This window comes from Spermophilus citellus (genome assembly GCF_964194105.1).
Source record: "Spermophilus citellus genome assembly, chromosome: 10".
Classification (NCBI taxonomy): domain Eukaryota; kingdom Metazoa; phylum Chordata; class Mammalia; order Rodentia; family Sciuridae; genus Spermophilus; species Spermophilus citellus.
In genome coordinates, this window is record NC_138197.1 from 126,424,618 (window position 1) to 126,443,050 (window position 18,433).

An 18,433-nucleotide genomic window follows, 5' to 3' on the forward strand; every position below is an offset into this window, starting at 1 on the left:
CGGTCTTCCCTTCCGTAGCCCGCCCCACCCCCTGCCCGCCTAAGGGTCCCTGGAAAGCCGGTGCCCGCCAGGCTGGCCCTCCCATGCAGATGGAGTCCCACGGGTACGACCTTTATTGTTTCTCCAGCATTTTCCAGAAGAACGGTGTCATTTGAGAGCCACAGGGGGTGGGGGAGTAAAAAAGAACATAAATAAACCCAACAGAAAATCCAGGGGGGACACGACGGCTGAGTCGGGGTGTCGGGGGCAGAGGGGGAGGCCCCGGGCGGCAGCGCCTCTTAGCTTTCAGACACCAGAGTGGAGAATTCTGCAAAAGAAATGACAGAGGCCATGAGTCGGAGGCAGAGGGTGCAGAGGGACTCCCCGAGGGACGCAGCGCACAGCTTTGTGCTTCCTCCAGGTTCATGGATCTGCTGCCCGATGTGGCGGAATGAGCGAGCGTGAGAATAAGTGAACACGGTGATCACATGACTGTCAGCTCCCATCGTGGCTCTGACAGTCCCTGAGGGTCCGCTGAGTGCAGCCGTTGTCCTTGACACTCCATATCCAGCATCCCACTTGGCCCTGACCATCATCTCATCACTGATGATTACGCTCATTCTACAGATGAGGAGACCGAAGCTCTGCAGCCAGCCATCTTTCTGGACTTTTCTTCTGTTTCTCCCCCCAGGAGATGAGGGAGGACAGGATTTTGCCACCGCATACCACTGAGCGACTCTGGGACGCCACGTCTCTGGCCTGCCTGGGAGGGTGGGGTCCTGGTCAGTCCTCGACGCCTGTGTAAATGCAGTGTGGGGCAGGCACGGGCTGGGGTCAAGGGCCAGGGCTTCCAGGCAGGCCTGGCCATTTGCTGGACAATGGGGTCCCAGGGTTCAGATCTCTCACACACCATGGAGAGAAGGGAGGGGCCGTGATGGCTTCAGAAAGGCCACAAAAAGTGCCTGGGACCCCCTTGAGGTCAGCTGCCCTGCCAGGACTTGGTGCAGAACATGTAGATAAAACCCAGCAATGCGGCTCCATGGGGTTGACGTGAACCGTGGTGATACAAGGTGCTAGCCTGGGGGGCTGGGAAGAGGGTGCACAAGGTCCTGCCTGATCCCCGAAATTCTTCGGTATTCCTAAAATTATTCCAAAGTTAAAACAAACAAAACCAAGGGCAACCAGACCCACATGCCCTGTCATGGCTATGGCCTGCACTGACTCTGGCCATCTGAGGGGACACCACACCCTCCTGTCCCTCGACTGTCCCAGGACAGGAAAGGTGGTGACCTGGGCATGGGGTCTGGGCAGGGATTCAAGCGGGTGGAGAGCGAGGGTCCTGAAGGCTCAAGGCTCTCCCGCTGAGTGGTTCCCGGAAACAGCCCCACGACCAACGACCCCCCCCCCCCCCCCGCGGGGCCTCTCCTCAGCCACAGTCCCCTGTGAGCCTTCAGGACTGGCTGGAGGAGGCTGGGGGCTCTTCCAGGAAGTCCATCTTTACAGTTGGTAGCCGGCATTTGTCGAGTGCCAACCTCTGAATCCCACGACTACCTCCGGGGAGACTCACCTTGGCCTGCGTTTTACAGCTGGGGAAACTGAAGCCCAAGAGTTAAGTCGCCTGACCAAGGTCACAGAGCGGATGGGACTCATGCTACAGTCGGTCCTAGCCTCCTTCTCTATGCTGGACTTTCTGACCTACTTTGACCTAGTATAGAGTGACACATGTCCCAGATCAAATGTCACTACCCCCATGGGTCTGTCACAGTAGCCCTTTTTTATTTACTTCACGGTACTTAGCACACTCTGAAATGATCTTATTTATGTACTTATTTTTGTTGGTCTCCTCCCTTTAGAAGGCAAACTCTGGGGGGGGGGGAGCCCATCTCTCTCTGGTTCACCCTCCCAGCATCTAGAACGTCCTGACACACAGCAGGTGCTAATAAGTGAATGGATGGATGGATGGATAGATAGATGGGTGGGTGGGTGGGTGGATGGATGGATGGATAGATGGATGGGTGGGTGGATGGGTGGATGGATGGATGGATGGATGGATAGATGGATGGTGGGTGGATGGGTGCATGGGTGGATGGATGGATGGGTGCATGGGTGGATGGGATGGCTTATGAGTCCTTAAGTTTCAACAACTACTGTTTAACTGCACTGAATTCTCACAAGAGCTCTGTGAGATATTCCCATTTTACAGATGGGGAAATGGGGCTGGAGAGGGGAGGTGTCAGAGTCATGCAGAGAATAAGACACAGAGCTACAGTCTGTCTTCTGGCCTCAGGAGCTGAGTGTGAGGGCTGCTCCTGGCTGGGCTGGTGGCCCGTGGAAGCGAGAGTCTTCTCCAGCTTCATGTGCCATTTAATGTGGCAGAGTGGAGGGAGCCAGCCTTCCCTGTCCCAGGCCACTGAGATGCTCTGCCTTGAGGTACAGGAGGCGCAAACCTGTCACCAACACTGCCCCTGGAGATCATCGAGAGGGGAGGCTGGGTCTGACTCTTCATGCTGGAAATTGGGGGCTCCCTGGCTCCTCCTCAGCAGCACACTGTCTTCACCCCCACACTAGAGGGGACCTGGTGCAGTTGGTGTGGGAGGACCCAGGGTGTCAAGGAGGGTCTCCTGGGATAAAAGCTGGGCATTTGGAGCCTCACTCTGGGAAATATTTGGAATATTTTGTAGCTTTTAAAAGCCTCTTAATCGGCCCTTTGCCCACCCTGATGCAGCCAGAAGGTCACGGCAGCCATGTCTGGCTGGACGTGCAGGAAACACTGGATTCTAATTTTATCCCCACGGAACCTTGAACAGGGCACTTGCAGACACATTGAGGGCAGAGGCCACCACTTTGGTACCTTCATGTCTGCCCGGGGGCAGAGCCCTTAGCACCAGTCAGCCCCAGCCTTCCTAGCAACCACCCCCCTCCAAAAAAAAAAAAAAAAAAAGCCCAGTTCTCAAATGAGCAAGTGCACAAAGACTATGGGAAGCCCAGGCCAGCAGAGCAGCGGCTGCACCCTGGGACGGGATGGCATGCTGGGGGACGGGTTCCAGTCATCTGCTAGTCCCTGGACGAGGTGCCTCGCCCTTCCCGGTCGGGTTCTCTCATCTCACACGTGATCTTCTACTCTTACTGGGTTGGGGTAAGTGGGCTGGGGTCCACTCCCAGCTCCTGTTTGTTGCTCTGTGACCTTTGACTAGGTCACGCATTGTGCCTCGGTTTCCCCGTCTGTACCATGGTGCTCTTGGGAGTCCTGCTTCCTGGGGCTGCTCCCAGGATCTAGCTAGAGCTCCTAGTCAGGGCCAGGGCACAGCACACACCTGGTGGCCACTGTGATCAGGATTCTCTGTAATTCAAGCCACTTTGCCACCAAGCCGTGGCAGAGAGGAGACTTGAAGCCTTTGTCAGCATGGCTGTCGCTCTTGCTGCTATTGGAATCCACCATCCCTCTCATTCCCCATCTCCGTTCCCCATCCCCATCTCTGAAGCTGTCTTGTCCATCACCACCTGGCTGGGTGGCCATGGGTCACCACTTTACCCCTCTGAGCCTCAGTATTCTCATCTGTAAGGAGGGTACAGGCTACTGACACAGCTACCGGGGAAAACAGATGATAAAATACAGAAAGATGCCTGGCACACAGTAGGCAGCTTATACATGCTAACTCCACCCCCCTTGGATCCCCTCAGCACAATCCACATGGGTTGGAACGCTGAAATGACAACTACCACAAAGCCCCTGAATCTAAGGAGGACAAGGAGGACCTAAACAGAGGACCCGGGGACTACACAGTAGCCAGCTGCCCTGAACGAGTTTCCACAGGATCAATTCCATGTGAGTTGATTCCCGCCTCCAGCACACCCCTCTGTGGGTGGTCAGACTCTGGCCCTCAGTTTCCTCATCTATACAGTGGGGATCCTGAGACCCTCTCCTCACGGATGATGGTGAGGACCACAGGAAATGATGGAAGCGTCCGGCACAGGCGGGGCAGGCACAGTTGAACACCATTAAGTCAATGCTGATTGCTGAGGTATGAGGGAAATGAGCCCTCGGAGGGATCCAGATGCTCTTCCCCTTGTAGGACGCGCAAGCACAGCCCTACCTTTGCAGCCTGAGGCTGCCCCCAGCATCCTCTAGGGCTGGCTTGCTGAGGTCTGCCTCGCCCAATCAGAGAGAGGCAGAGAAGGCAGGGATGTGTGGGAGGTGGGCAGCAGACGGAGGATGGGCAGATTCTGTTCTTTACTCTCCCTTAGGAAACTGCAATTAGCCTAATTAGGTCTGCCCCAGTCCTGGGTGCTGCGGACACTGGACAGATTTAGAAGCTATTGACAGGTGGGAGCGGCATATGCTGATAGCCCCAAGTGAAACTGAGACTCATTGAGTCAGCGTCTGGAAGGCTGTTTCCCTCCCTCTCCGTGATGACCAGGATGAAGGGACCAGCCTCCTGGTTTATCACCTCGCCTCTAAATAGCTCCCCGGCTTGGTTTCTTATACATTGGAATTGCAAACAGAGATCACTTTCCCACCCTGCAGAACTGGAGGCAGGGTCATTTGGGGTCAAGCCAGACAGCCATAGGGAGGCATCATAAACTGTTCTGGGGCGCCCTCGGTGCCAGGGGCTGCCCCATGTGCGAGCCCAGTTCATCCTCTCGGGCCCTGTTACCCCCATTCTACTTACAGGGAAACTGAGGCTGAGCCACCCAGCCAGGAGGCTTCTAGCTCCGGCGTGGCTCGTGCCCGGCTGCATCTCTTTCTCAGTCTGACGGCCCTGCGTCCCCACCGCAGCCCTCAGACAGAAGGAGCCGGGTGAATGGGGCGGGACCATCTTCTCGCCCTGCCGGCCGCTCCATTTTCCAGGAGGCCAGTTACATAAGCAGCCTCCTCCTCTCCCTGCTCCGTCTTATCTAGTTCAGCATAAGGCCCGAGCCAGCGCGAGTGCACCCGGGAATAGGAGAGCAGATTGCTAAGCGCCGGAGCCATTTATAACTCCAAAGTCTCAGCTCAGCTTGGGCCGAGGAGGGAGGCGGAGTCAGGAGACCCAGGTCCCATTCGGTCAAGGATTTTGCCGGGTGACTTTGGCACTCTATGTCCACTGGGCCTCAGTTTTCACATCTCTCAGTCTCTGTCCCCTAGACCTCCTGGGGCTGCTGGGATGGTAGGAGGAGATGCCACCAAATGCTGGCCACCCCGGGGCCCTGCCAGTGTGTACATCCTGCCCTGCTTGGGGACCCAATCCCAGAAGGGGCTGGCAGGCTGGAAGCACCGGGAAGCAGGGGACTGTCCTTTCAGGCTTCTCGCTTCCCTCCCATCTTAGACATTAGACTCCACTTCATTTCTGTTGAGGGCCGGGACTCCCCAGCTTCTAAAAAGTTTTTGAGGTGACTTTCAAAAAAGCATTCGCCTAATTCAGAGGAAAGGAATCATTTCCAGAACATTCACCTAAACGCACCAAGCCGAGGCAAGAGGTATTTTTATCCCCACTTTGCAGATGACGGAGCAGATGCCCCTGGGAGGAAACACTGGGGACACTCCCGGGGCTGGTCCCCACGGTCTGGCAGTCAACTCCCTCACCCCCAAGCCCCAGGTGAAATAGGTTACTTAAGGATAAGAGAAAACAGATTTTGACCCAAGGAAGCAGGAGAGGCAAAAGCCCTCAGGCCTGGGAGGTCCGTGGTCAGTCCTCCTGGTCAGGAAATAATTAGGATTCCATGTTTTTAGCACTGAAGTAAAATGCTCTTGAATTGGAACAGGGCTAAAGCTCAGGAAAGCGGATCCAGTTCTAGGGTTGGGTCCCAGGGAAAATGCCCTTGGATTGCACGTGCGCACGTGGATGTGGGGTGTACGGACCTTCCTACAGCGTTGGGGGAAGAGCTCATTTGCAGCTGGAGTTTGAAAGGGGTCTCACGCTTCAGGGCAAGTTGCTCTGCATCTCTGGGCCTCAGTTTCCTTGTTTGTGCAGGTAATAAAGAGCTGGGGAGCTACGTGAGGGTTGACGGAGGAAAAAGACCTGAGAGTAGTCCCACCAGGAGTGGGACTGGGTGCTAACCTCAATGTCTGTGGGTCTGTCTGTTCCTTGTGGAGGCTTCCAGTTCAGAGTCAGGCTGGGGACAAATGCCCAGGGAGGCAGGGTCACAGTGGGTCCTGGAGGGACACAGAGCCTCAGTCCTGACTCTGCTACTGGGTAACCCCGAGCACCTCACGTGGCCTCTCTGTGTCACTGTTTCCTCACCTGTAAAGTGGGGACAGTGGACACTCCTGGCCCCTCCTTCCTAGGATTGTCCTCAGGCGGTGGCTCTCAGAGTGCAGCTGCGGCACTGTCTACACCACATGGCTACTTGTTCCAGATGCAAATGCTCAGGCCCACCCAAGCCGTGGGAGAGGCCATCCATGCTGGGAAGGACCCTGGAGATCCACTAGTCCAGGGGCGCCTGAGGAAGCGCCTGCCCGCCCCTTCCACCTCTTTCCAGCTTCTCTCCCTTTTTCTAACCCTCCGCTGTCTAGCCCGGCACCAGCCTTTCAGGGTGGCTGTTGAAACTCAATCGATCACATCTAGAAAAGTCTTTGAGCTTCCTGGAAATAGTCACCCCGGAGATGAGAATGGAAAGGCGTATTATTAGGACTTTGTCCTCCTCCCCTTCCCTGCAGCCTGGGAGCTTGAAGGGATTGGCTAGTGGCCTGACGCTCGTTTTAAAGACCAGGCCCCGTGAAAGCCAGGGATCTCTGTGACTTGCCCGGGTCCCAGGACAGGAGAGAGCATCCTACGCGGGTAGGTGGGCTCCGACACTCTGGGCCTTGGGGGAAGCCGCAGGGTGCCAGCCATGATGGCTCCTGGGCCCCGCAGAGGGCTCTGCCTCCCCTCCCACGCCTGCACACTGTCGGGGGGCCTGTGCTCAAGGCCTGTGCCAGCCCCTGCTGCTCTGGTGCCCCCAGACCCCCGGCTCCTGACTAGAACTCCGTCAGCCTCGGCTTGGCCCAAGCCCTCCGTAGACCCTGTTGGATCCTGGCTCTCGTACTTGCTGGCCAAGTGGCCTTGGATTCCCTGACTGCTCTTTCTGTGTCTGCACCTATGTCCTCCTGGGTAAAAGAGGTGATACTGTAAGGAGACCAGCACTGGCCTGGCACACATTACATGCCCAGCTAACTACTGTCATCTCTCCCAGCGAACCCATCTCCTCACCACCGGCCTCGCCACCTTGCTGATACCTGGACCCTCCACTGCTGTGGCATCCTAGCCCAGTGCCTCCTAGTCCACATGAAGTACCCCCCGCCCTGCCTACAACTCTCTGCTCTGCCTCGTACAGGTTGAGCATCCCTAATCCAAAACTTTTTGAATACCAACATGAGGCTATGCACATATTCCGAAGTCTGAAAAACTCTAAAGTTTGATGCACTTTTGATCCTAAGCCTTTTAGATAAGGGACACTCACCGTATAGTGCCATTTGTTTCCAGAACCGTGAGCAATGTGCAGATGAAGTGAATGCAGTATCTTAGCTGGGCATGGTGGCACGCAGCTGTCCTCAGAGCAACTTGGGAGGCCAAGGCAGGAGGATGGCAAGTTCAAGGCCAGCCTCACCAATTTAGTGAGGCCCTAAGTGACTTAGCAAGACCTTGTTTCATAATTAAAAAATTAAAAGGGCCGGGGATGTGGCTCAGAGGTAGAGCACCCCTGGGTCCAATCCCTAGTGCCAAAAAAAAAAAAAAAAAAAAAAAGCATCCTAGCTGCTGTTTATTGAGCACTTACTAAACACTGCACTAGACACTCTTTGGTATCCTGGGCAGTTTACAGTTGAGGAATTTGGGACTCAGGGTTACGGAACCACAGCTCAGGGGCTCCCAGCCAGGAAATGGTGCCACTCTAAGTTGGGTCTCATTCATCTTCCCCTCCCTGCCGGACACCAAGTTGCTGCTCAGACAATGTCTATTGGAAGAGTTCAGTTGGCTCTTTAAGACCTGAGTATGGCGGGAGGGAGAGGGAGGCAGGGAACCAGGCGAGGGACTGCCCTGGTTTCTCTTCACCATTCAGGTGGCCTGGAAGCAGCCAGCCGTGAAGACCTGCCCAAGGCTTCTGAGCTGGGCTTCCTGGTGGAGGTGGAAGGTGGAGGTGGGCTGGAGGCTGGAGCTGAGCTCAAGGTGGAGCCAGGGCTGGGGGTGGAGCTGGGGCAGAGAGCAGCTGTCACTCAAGCCACCCAGAGCAGCTCAGTGGCCAACACTTCCCCAGGACCCTCCACTCAGGTCCTTGAAAAGCACCTCCCTCCTTCAGCTGCAAGCAGGGAAGCTGAAGGCAGGTGGCCCAGGCACTCCCTGCGTCTGACCTTGGTCAGGAGTCTCCGTTCTCGTTTCTAGCCAAAATAAACGTTAATAAACTGAGACCCAGTTTCAGAATTCTGATACCTTTCTCAAAGTAATTTTGGGCCTGCAGTCGCTGAATTTCTGACAAGCCCAAGCAGGTCAGAGATAAGTGGCCCGCCCTGTGGCTGGCAAGGCAGGCCAGTGGACTCGGTGACACCCCAGAGATTCGCCGGGGAAGGCAGAGAGGAAGCAGAATGGGGGCCTGGAATTCACACTCAAGCAACAGATATCCATGCAGCACCTGCTGGGGGACAGGTATGGGCCAAACCCCGCGGCACAAGGGCGAACGCAATCTAGTCCCGATTTCACCTTAGTTTCCCAACCCGCGGCATCTGCTCTGCGCCTGACCCCGTCTAGGCCCTTTGCATAGTAACACATCTGGGCCTCAGGACAGCACTCTAAGACCCTCCTCCTCCTCAGCTCAAAGAAAGGTGAAGCCCGGAGCAGTTCCGGGACTTCCCCAAGGTCAGGTGGCTGGGAGTGGAACTCAGAGGCACCGACACACAGTTTTCTCTTAGACCATCAGAAAGGCCTGTCATGGAGGGGTGGCAGTGGGGACATTCAGGTCAGGTTCTGAATCCCTGCTCCATCTCCAGGTCCTGACTCTCTGAATTAGACCAAGCCCTTTAACATCTGTTTGGCCATCTGCAAAACGTGATGCTGGAATGTGTCCCCAGGAATCCTAGGTCCAGCTGAGTGGGCAAGGGTGTGGGACGGGTGGCCTGCTGGCCCCTTGCCTGTGCCAACAGCTAACTTTGAGAACCATTCTTGCTTGTGGGGGCTGGTTCCTGGCTGGCTGTCTTTCCTGGCTGTCCTGCCATACCAGAAGAGTATATTTGAGTGGAGTTAAAAGCTGTCTTGAGGCTCAAGGTTACAGGACACCAGGGTCAGATGCTGCAGAGGATAGGAGACCAGGATTTTCCATCCCTGGGATCTGAGACTAATGGGAGCCGGAGGGTCCTTGGGGATCAGCTGGCCTCATCTCCTTAGATTACCTACAGGAGCCTTAGGCTCAGAGAAGGAGAGAGACTGCCCAAGGTCACACAGCCAGTACAGGACCCGACTCTGGGCAAAGTAGTGGAAAAATCCTAAATTCTCCTGGTTCCCACCCAGCATGCATGAGACTCACTGGGCTCGACTTTGGAACTCCATAGCAGCTTTTCTCTGCCTGGCTAGACCTGATGGGAGCCCTTCCCCCCAGGCTCCCCTTCCTGGTGATAGACTCGGCTCTGAACTTCCAGCATCCACACATCCCAGAATCCACAATGTGCTACCCACCGTCAGCCCCAATTTTGCCGTCCCCGTCCTTGTCTCCAGCGGCCAGGAGTGTCTTGGTCTCCTTCACAGACAGGTCCCTGGCGTCTGCGGAGAAGCCTTTTAGGATGAATCTGGAGGAGGAAAGGGAGACAGAGGAGGAGGGAGTCAGGTCAAGGTCACCCAGGGGGGACATGGTGTGGACGGCAGGGTGGCGTCCGTGAGGGGAAGGGGCAGCTGGGACAGGCAGCGAGCAGAGAGCGTGTGTGCAGCTGTGCCTTGGTGAGCGAGTGGGCTGGGGGACAGGCTGGCCTCGGGGTTGAGCCTACTTGCGGGGGCGGGGGGGCACCTGCATTTCTTTATTTATTCAATAAACAGCTACTGAATGTCTTCTCTGGCGAGCTAGGCTGGAAGCTGGTCGCCCTGTGGTGATCTTAGGAAGCCACCTGAATCAGTGGGAAGGAGGTCACGTACTCCAGGAGGGACATGTGGTGGGATGGGTACACTGTGGGGAGGCTTCCTGGAGAAGTGGTGCCTGGAGGGCAGGGAGAGGCTAGTGCCCGGTGTGGGTGGGCAGGAGACGGTCCCAGGCAGAGGAGACACTTGTGGGATGGTTTGGGGGAGACAAGATAGGTGGGGGGAGTTCTCCTTAAGTAGGAACTCTCTCTCCTCCCTCTTTTTGCTCTTTTTGATGAAATCCAGGGCAGTCTTGGACAGAGTGACATCCTAGGGCACAGCTGGCAGAAGACAGGGGCCAGGTGGCCGGGGCGGGGAGGATGGGAGGGCTCTTCCCAGATGCAGTTTTGCAAATCTTCTTAGTCAGTGCCTTTTCCTGGTTGCTTGGCTCCAAGGACCCCTGAATCCCCAAGGCTGGCTCTGGGACCCTGGCTTGCCCGGAAGTTGCTCTAGACACCCTGGTCCAGAAGGGGTGGGGTCTGCACAGACAGAAGGTGCCTTTTACGACTGGGAATCAGGGCAGCACTTACAGGAACCAAGCCCCCGGCTGCGCCTATGGTGCCAGCGAGCAGGAAAACCACCTCACGGTTTGTACTGAATTATTAAGAAGCAGCATTCCATTAGCAGTATTAAGTGGCTATAATTTAACCTTGTTAGTTGCACTTTGAGCTGAGGGTTGATTCTTCCGGAAGCGACGGTGCCGTGAGCATCTTCTCCCTGTACCCTGGGCCCTTGCCCTTGCCTTCTGTGAAGTGTGCCAGGGAAAGGGCAGCCCTGATGGGGACTGGGAAGCAGGGGTTCCAGCCACCACCCTCCCTTCCTCCCTGGGCCTCCGGCCGGAAGTCCCCTCAGGCCTCAGTTTACCCCAGCTCATCCTCCTCGATGAAGCCGCTCTTGTCCTTATCCAGGATGTGGAACACCTTCTTCACGTCGTCCGCACTCTTTTTCTTGAGGCCGACCATTTGGAAGAACTTTTTGTGGTCAAAGGAGTCGACAGCTGGTGGGAGGAGCGGGTGAAAATGAGGACAAGAGGAGGCCCAGGAAGGCCGGGGAGGGGTGTCCTGGTGTTCGGGTGACTCCACTGCCAGGTGTGGGCAAGGGAGGACAGTCCTGTGGGAGGACTGGGAAAGGTGCTCGTCCAAGGTCACGCCTCTCAAGCCTGCCCAGCCCCCTCACCTGTACCTTTTGCAAATAGGGAGCCCCCAGGAACCAAAGGGAGACCTTGGCCTCCTGAGACCCTCTCCGTGCAGCCTTCCGGCGGGTCCTAGGTGACAGCAGGCTGGGAAGTGAGCTGGTGGGAACCTGGTGTGTGCACTGGGGCCGGGGAGAGGCAACCTTCTTTCTTGGCCACACAGAAGATAGACATAGAGGACAAGTGTTCGTCAAGGTCATATAGTGAGAGGAAGGGGGGAGGACCCAAGAGTCCTGGCTTTGTCACAGAGATTCATTCCAGTGGCAGTGTGTGTGTGTGTGTGTGTGTGTGTTGGGGTGTGTGTGTATGAGTGTGTGATATGAGTATGTGTGTGTGTGTGTGTGACAAAAGCCCAGTTCAGTTTCTTCCTAGAGATGACAAGGTGGCTCAAGGCTACATAGGTGGTTCTCATAATGACCCAGGAGGGTGACTCCCCAGAGCTTCCTGTGTCCAGGGGAGAAGGTGCCAAGCAGAAAGGACACAGGATTCTCTGCTAGCCCTCCCCCATTTTGTCTTGAGCTCCTTTTTTAGTACCTCTGGAAGGGGGGGTGCAATGGGGGTGATGTACCTTATTATTTGTGTGTGTGTGTGGGGGGGGTGCCAGCTTCTCCCTCTGTCCAGAGCTGGCAGGAGGGGACGTGGCCCTGTATCCCTCACTCTAAGGTAGGGGACCAAGTTCTGGAGGCCACCCCAGTTCTCATTCCTCTTCTGCCTGGCTAGATGACCTTGGCCCAGTCTCGGGTCCTCTCCTAGCTGAGGTTTTGAGGTTTCCCCATGTGGTGACAGGGGAGTGGGAAGGTCAGCGGTGGCCATGCACTAGATCCCTGGCAGTCTGAGAGGTAGGGGGGGCTGCCCTTCCCTGAGCCTGGAAGCACTGGTGGAGTGGGGGGTAGGGGGCGATGGGCCGCGGAGGACGCCCTGGGCACCGCTGCAGCACCCGCCACCGGAAGATGGCAGTGCCCGGTGAGACCGAGACCGACCCAGGGAGGCGACTTTGAAGCCCAGGGAGGGAGCTCGGACATTCTCTAGTTCAACAATGGGCCACCTTCTTTCAGGGAAAAGTCTTGTCCAGAAAAGGGTCCCTTAGAGAGAGGCACGCCTGCGTTCCCTCCACCAGCCTTGAAAAGGAAACCCCAGAGCTCGAAAGAACTCCCAAGGTCCCTCCTTCGACCCTGGTCTTTGCCCTTGGTCCCGGGTCGGCCCTTTTGCACCCCTAAGTTTCGCTGCTCTCGGGCAGCCCGCCTCCCCGCCGCGCAGCCCGCCCCAAGTCCCCTCCGGCCCGAGGAGTTTGGGAAACGCGGAGGACCACCCCGCCCCGACCCCTCCGGACGCGTGGACAGAGGCTGCAGGGGACTGGCCGGCTGCCGGCCGCGGGGCGCAGGACGCAGGTGACGGATGGAAGGAGAGGATGGGGAGGGAGCGCGCTCTCACCAGCAAAGGCTCCGATCGCCTTCTTGATGTCCGCAGCGCTGAGCAAGTCTGTCATCGACATCCTGCAACTGTTTGAGCGGGCAGAGCAAGTGCGAAAAGATTAAAAAGTGCTTTTCTCATCATTTCTGCTCATATGACCGGCGCTGCAGTGCCGCACGCCCGGCGCACGCCCGCCTGGCCTGGCACCGCGCCAGGGGGCGCCGGGCTCTGCGCGCAGCCGGAGCCGCTCAGTCCTGCTGCGCCGCCGCCCCGCAGCCCACCTGCTCCCGCAGCGCAGGCCCCGACCGCCTCAGATCCCGGGGTCTGCGGCCAGGTCGCCCCGGGAAGCACGCCCTCGGGAATTTAGGGGGCGCCCGCGCCATGAGCCGGGTCTGGGGAGTTCGCCTGCCGTCAAGGGCACGCAGGAGGCACCGCTCGAATCTGGGCACCTCGAAGGACATCCCATTTAGGGAAAGATAATTGGACACGCAGGGTCCAGCCTCTACCCCGTGGACCCCTCAGCTCGGCACCCATTCTCTCTCCACCCGGATGCAAACCTCTTGTCTGTCCTAGATGCAAATTTTTGCTGCAAAAGCTGAGCGCTGAGGCTAGGAAACCTGACCCACAGACCAAGGAAGGGGTGGTGGGGACAGGGACAGATGAGAGCTGCCCAAGCTCTCAGCTGGAGCTGCGTCCCACATCTGACCAGGGATGCACATCTTAACGGGGCTTTTTCTTTTCTTTTTTTTTCCTGCCTAGCCTGACTTTTCACAAAGCCGCTCCTGGAGCTCCATCAACTACTCTCCTGGTCTCCCCTGTCCAGGAATCTGGGGTCCAGATGCCCCTTGCCCCACAAACCTCTTTGGGGAGCTGGGGGCATGGAGCCTACCTGGAATGTCCATGCAAGCTCTGGGGAGGCTGGTGTTCACCTGGGGGAGAGGTGACACCTTCAGAACACACTTCCTGGCCACCCAGCGAGCTTCGTGGTCTTAAAGCCCCTCTGGGAATGAGGCAAGTGCCAGCAGCACCTGCTTGAGGTCTCCCACACACCCTGCCTGCAGCAGCTGCCTCTCGAGGGTGAGCCCTGGACAGGGAGTGGGGGCCTGGACCTTGATCTGGGGCTGCACTGAGTCCCCATGTGACCTTGGGAAGGGACCTTCATCTCTAGGCTTGTGTCTCCCTCTGTTGTGTTGGAAGGGCTGGTGGTCCCCACCCCTGTCCCTGTTAGTGGGACCTTGAGACTCCAACTTAGGCAGGTGGGCAAGGGCTGGGACTGTGGTGGCCCTTGGTGTGGGGACCAGGGACAGCCGCCCAGCTGCCCAGTAGCTCAAGTTCCCTGACACTCACTGTCAACACCGTCTCCGGCTCAGGCCTGGCTGGTGCCCTTCCTGGAAGCCTCAGGAGTGGCTGGCTCCAGCTGCCCCCTCTCGGTGAGTCAGCTCCTTCAGCCCACAGCCAGCTGGCGTCCAAGGAGCCCAGGCTGAAGTCCTGGCCAGATACCCCTGGGTGTGAGGCCTCCCGGGCCCTCGGCTGCCCTGGCCCTGCTGCCCTGCTGCTCCGCCCTGCTCCTTGCCCCAGCTGGAGGCCTGTTTTCATTTCAACTCCCAGGAGCTGTTCAAGGGCCTTGTGGGAGAATCTGGTTTCCCAGCCAAGGACCCTCATGCAGTAGAGATGGGGGAACGGAGGCTAGAAAGGGTCTGTGATTAGCCTAAGTGAGCAGGACCACCCCAGGGTCCCCTCCCCTGGAGTTCAGTGACCCCCCCCCCCCAGTGTTCCTCCCTAGTGCCCAGGGCCAGAGGAGTCCCATGTATCCAAACCACACCCTGGCTCCTGAGGGTCCCCAAGTCCTGCACCTGGGGCCCAGCCTGGCTCCTCCCCTCCTTCCTCCTGTCTCCCTCGGCTCCACGGCCCTCAGGCCTGGTGGACACCAGGCCTCCACGCCCCCTCCTCCTGCCCCCCTGCCCCTCTGGTGGCATCGCGAGAGTTCACAGGTGTCTGGCTGCACCCTTGTGTTGGACAGATGGGGACCTGCGACCAGGCCAAGGGGAGGCATTGCCTGGCTCACCTAGGGCCAGGGCGGAGCGCTCGGGACTCACTCTAGTCCTGGACTCCGCGGCCACCCAGGGTCACGACCCACCCAGCTGCCACTCACCTTGGGTGGGAGTGGACGGCAGGAGCCTGCACTGAAAGCGGGGCTGGTGGGAGTCCTGCGGGAAGTGAGCCTGGGGGTGGCTGGCCACTTAAATAGGCTCCCTCCTGGCTATTTTGGGAGGTGGCGCTCCCCCGGCCCCAGCCCCCTCCCCTTCCGGTGTCAGGTACTCCCCAGCCCCGGTACTGGGTGTCTGTATCACATTCACCTCCCTGGGCCCACTGAGCCAGGCCTATTAATAACCTGGCCCTGCGTCCCCAGCACCAGCGCGCAGCCCTGGCAGGTGGCTTCCTCCACGAAGCCTTCCCTGACCACTCTGGGGGCAGCCACGTTTCCTCCCTCTACAGCTTTCCAGGAAGGGAGGAAAGGGAATTATCCCGTGTGCGGTCATCGTCCGGCTCCACCCGAAGCCCTTGCAGAGGTGGGGAATGTAGCAAGCACTCTGCTCACAGCTAGGACTGGGTTGGGAGTGGACAGCACGCTTTCCTGTGATGATCACGGCCTGGCGGAGGGAGGCAGTTTGCCTGTCCTGCTCGGGGCCCTTCTTCCAGTTGTCTCAGTCCTCCTCTGTAAAATACACTTGACGGGGGGCAAGCTGTGCTCTGTATGCTTGGGGGGTGTGCACCCCTGAAACTGGATGCGAGATGTCACATGCAAATGCACTTCTATGGAGCGAAGCCCAGTGTGCTCATGACATGCAAAGGGTCTCTACACGGTCTGCCTGGGCTTGAGGTGACGGTCCTCAGGAGGTGTGTTTGAGAAGCCTGGATGAATATGAGCACCGGAGTGGCTCCTCTCCTCATCCCTGGGAAAGGAGTCTCCAAAGCACTGATGTGGATGCCCAAACCCAGTTTGTTTGTTTGTTTTCTGGTACCAGGGTTTGAACCAGGTATCCTTAACCACTGGGCCACATCCCCAGGCCCCCTTTTAAAATATATTTTATTTTGAGACATGGTCTTACTAAGTTGCTGAGGCTGGCTTTGAACTTGAGATCCTCCTGCCTCAGCCTCCCGAGTCACTGGGATCAGGTGTGCACCACAGTGCCCTGCTGGAGCCCAGTTTTGACAGCAGCCTAGGAGGTCCAGCCTCCAGGCAGAGGCTATGTGGGAGGGAGGCTCCACTGTCCCTTGTTGACCACTGGCTTCCTAGTTGGGAGGGTGGACTGGAAGTGGGATGCTGGGGCTGGAGACTGGGCAGGTTGACGGTGGCATCAGAGCCTACAGATCAGGTGGTACTTCCAAGGGAGAATCTTCCAGACTTGGGCACTGTGGGAGGAACTATGGGGACAATCCTAGGTGACTCTAAGTTACCAAGCCTGGGCTCTTTGCAGAAAGGAGGTGCCGTGTCTGAACTGGTACAGGGAGAAAGTGGTGCCCAGTGCACGGGCAGAGATGTGCAGGAGTTGAGAAGCTCAGGATCCCAGGCGCACAGCCCCAAGATCAGCCACAACCAGCCACAACTGCAGACCAAGCCCAAGGGAACTGACCCAAATCACAGAGCAGGGAGAAGCCCAGACCTGGGGCTGTGACTGTGGAGCCTGGAAGATATTCTGGTGCAGAGGCCCAGAGGGCTGCTCTGGAGAGAGGCCAGGGCTGGACACGGGGCTTTAGGAGTTGAAGGTGTGGCCTGGCTGAGCTCAGGAAGGTGGGAACGCAGCAGAGGCTTGCGAACTGTCCTTTGGGAAGGACCCCTAGCTTGAGCCTGGGCAGATGGTCACAGTTATTTGTTGAACACTGTGCTGGGTGGGGACAGTGTACATAGCTTCACAACCTAATATCCTTTCAAAAGGTAAACAATAGCTTTCCCATTTTATTAATGAAATGATAAGGCTCAGAGAGGTTAGGCAATTTGCCTAAGATCACGGAGCGGAGGTAGGACACATACACAGGTTTCTTTGATTTCAAAGTGGTTTCTCCTTTCTCCTACCCTACCCTGCTTCTTTGGTAAGAGCCATAAAAACTGGGGACAGCATACATCATGAGTAGATCCTTGGGAACTAGGATGTCCTTTTTCTCTGTCCCCATAGGTCTCCTCATGCCCCTATAATTACATAAATGCAGATGGCATCACCTGAATTGAGGGGGCACCTTTATTGAGCTCCTAATGTGTATCTAGTGCTTTATGCACATGATCTCATTTCATCCTTACCTAGTTCCCAAAGGTTTGAAGAAACAGAATCTCAGAGAGTTTTGGTGACTTGTCCAAGATCACACAGCTAGAAAGTAGGTGGAGAAGTGAGATTGAAACTTGAATTCTGAAGCATCTTTTACCTGAAATACTTGAAGTAGGATAGGAGTATCCTACAGGCTGATAGAACACATTAAAACATCATCCAGTTCGTTTTGCTCTCAATTTTTTGCTTATTCAAGCAGATTTCATTTTGTTAGTTTGGCTAATTGTGCAAGAGCTTTAATGCCAAATCACGAGCTTATCAGTCAAAAAAAAAAAAAAAAGTGGAGCTTTTTTAATCATGGAACTGAAAAGCCCTTGAAGGTTCAGGTATGGCTTGATCCAGAACCCAACCACAGCCATAAAGATGCCTGTTGTCTGTGTTCCTGGCACACCTTGTCCTGCTTGGCCATTTCCTTCTCTTGGTTCGTGTAGGCTGGACGAGGACTGTCCCTGGCTGAACTGTAAAGTTTCAGGTCGGAGTCCTGTGGGGGAAGGGCTGTGAAATCCTGATCAAAAGCCCCAGGGGTATGTTTCACTGGTGGGGGCAGCTGGGCTGGTCCCCCATCAGCCCTGAGCCAGCCACTGTGGAGCGTGAGGGGGCCCCAGGCCTGGGTCATGTGGTGCCCTCAAGCTTAGGGGTGTGGTGGCAGGTTAGACCATGGGAGGGGGTCCATCCCTGGACAGAAGTGGGGGATTCCAGCGCTCAGAACCCACAAAGTGGTGGCTGAGGTGGGTCTTGGGAGCACCCAGGAGTGCTGGTCACCAGGGATGGTCCCTGGTCCCTGGTAAGCCCCATGGTGCTTCAGAATCCAGAGGATGATTCTCTCTGGGACCCAACGTTGCTGTTCTGGGCTTGAGACCCTCAACCGCCTCCTGCCCCTTGTGAGAGCCTTCGGGCAGCCACAGGGCGCAGAATTCTCCCCTAGGCTCCAATTTCTTATTCTGAACGGGGCTGAGGTTCTTGGGTAGATGGGTGGATTCCCACCCCACACTGACCTGCCGCCTCTCTTCCTTTGGTCCTAAAACTGTGCCTGGCCTTCAGCTGGACACTGCATGTATGTTCCAGTGACATATGTTACTAAAATAGATCCCATTTTCATTTTTTTTTAAAAAGAAAGTGAAAAACCTGAAGTTTAGAGAAGCCAAGTCACTTACCCAAGGTCACAGTGCACCAAAAACCTGTCTGTCTGCCCCCAACCAAAGCCCAAAGGCTGCTCTGGCCTCCCAGTGGTTGGGCAGCGGCCAGGGTGTGTGGGTCAGCAATCCCTTGGCTGCCGTCTGCCAGGAGACGGGCCTTCAGCAGTTGGCTCTGCCGGGGACATTTCTTGGTTCACACTATTTCCACCTGCCGCGCTGGGAGCAGGATAGAGTTCCTCACGTCCAGAGCCCGCGGGCCAGTGGACGCGGCAGGATCTAATGATATTTATGAGGTCAGCTGTGTGGGGTGGCGTGTATTAAACTGAATGACCCTCAGCCCAT

General features: G+C 56.8%; 1 protein-coding gene across 3 annotated transcripts; it reads right to left on the minus strand.

Moving 5' to 3' along the window:
* Positions 1-95: 95 nt before the first annotated feature.
* On the minus strand, positions 96-14,877 carry PVALB (parvalbumin). 3 transcript variants are annotated; one of them, XM_081312058.1, is made up of 6 exons: positions 14,786-14,869; positions 13,523-13,562; positions 12,655-12,722; positions 10,896-11,028; positions 9,600-9,709; positions 96-307 (listed from the first exon to the last, which is right to left on the minus strand). In XM_081312058.1, exons 3-6 carry the CDS (start codon positions 12,713-12,715, stop codon positions 279-281), a joined length of 333 nt encoding a protein of 110 aa, XP_081168184.1. In that variant the 5' UTR covers positions 12,716-12,722; positions 13,523-13,562; positions 14,786-14,869; the 3' UTR covers positions 96-278. The 3 variants fall into 3 exon arrangements, with proteins under 3 accessions (XP_081168184.1, XP_081168183.1, XP_081168185.1); XM_081312057.1 differs by lacking the exon at positions 13,523-13,562 and having other exon boundaries at positions 14,786-14,877; XM_081312059.1 differs by lacking the exons at positions 13,523-13,562; positions 14,786-14,869 and adding an exon at positions 13,981-14,121.
* Positions 14,878-18,433: the final 3,556 nt, after the last annotated feature.

What these genes read in the sequence shown, in the direction of transcription:
- PVALB (XM_081312057.1), bottom strand. Translation starts at nt 12,715, where the DNA reads ATGTCGATGACAGACTTGCTCAGCGCTGCGGACATCAAGAAGGCGATC. An exon ending in ATCGAGGAGGATGAGCTGGG is followed by an intron (nt 9,710 to 10,895) that starts GTAAACTGAGGC and finishes TTCCTCCTCCAG; the next exon opens with ATTCATCCTAAAAGGCTTCT. An exon ending in CGGCAAAATTGGGGCTGACG is followed by an intron (nt 308 to 9,599) that starts GTGGGTAGCACA and finishes TTTCTTTTGCAG; the next exon opens with AATTCTCCACTCTGGTGTCT.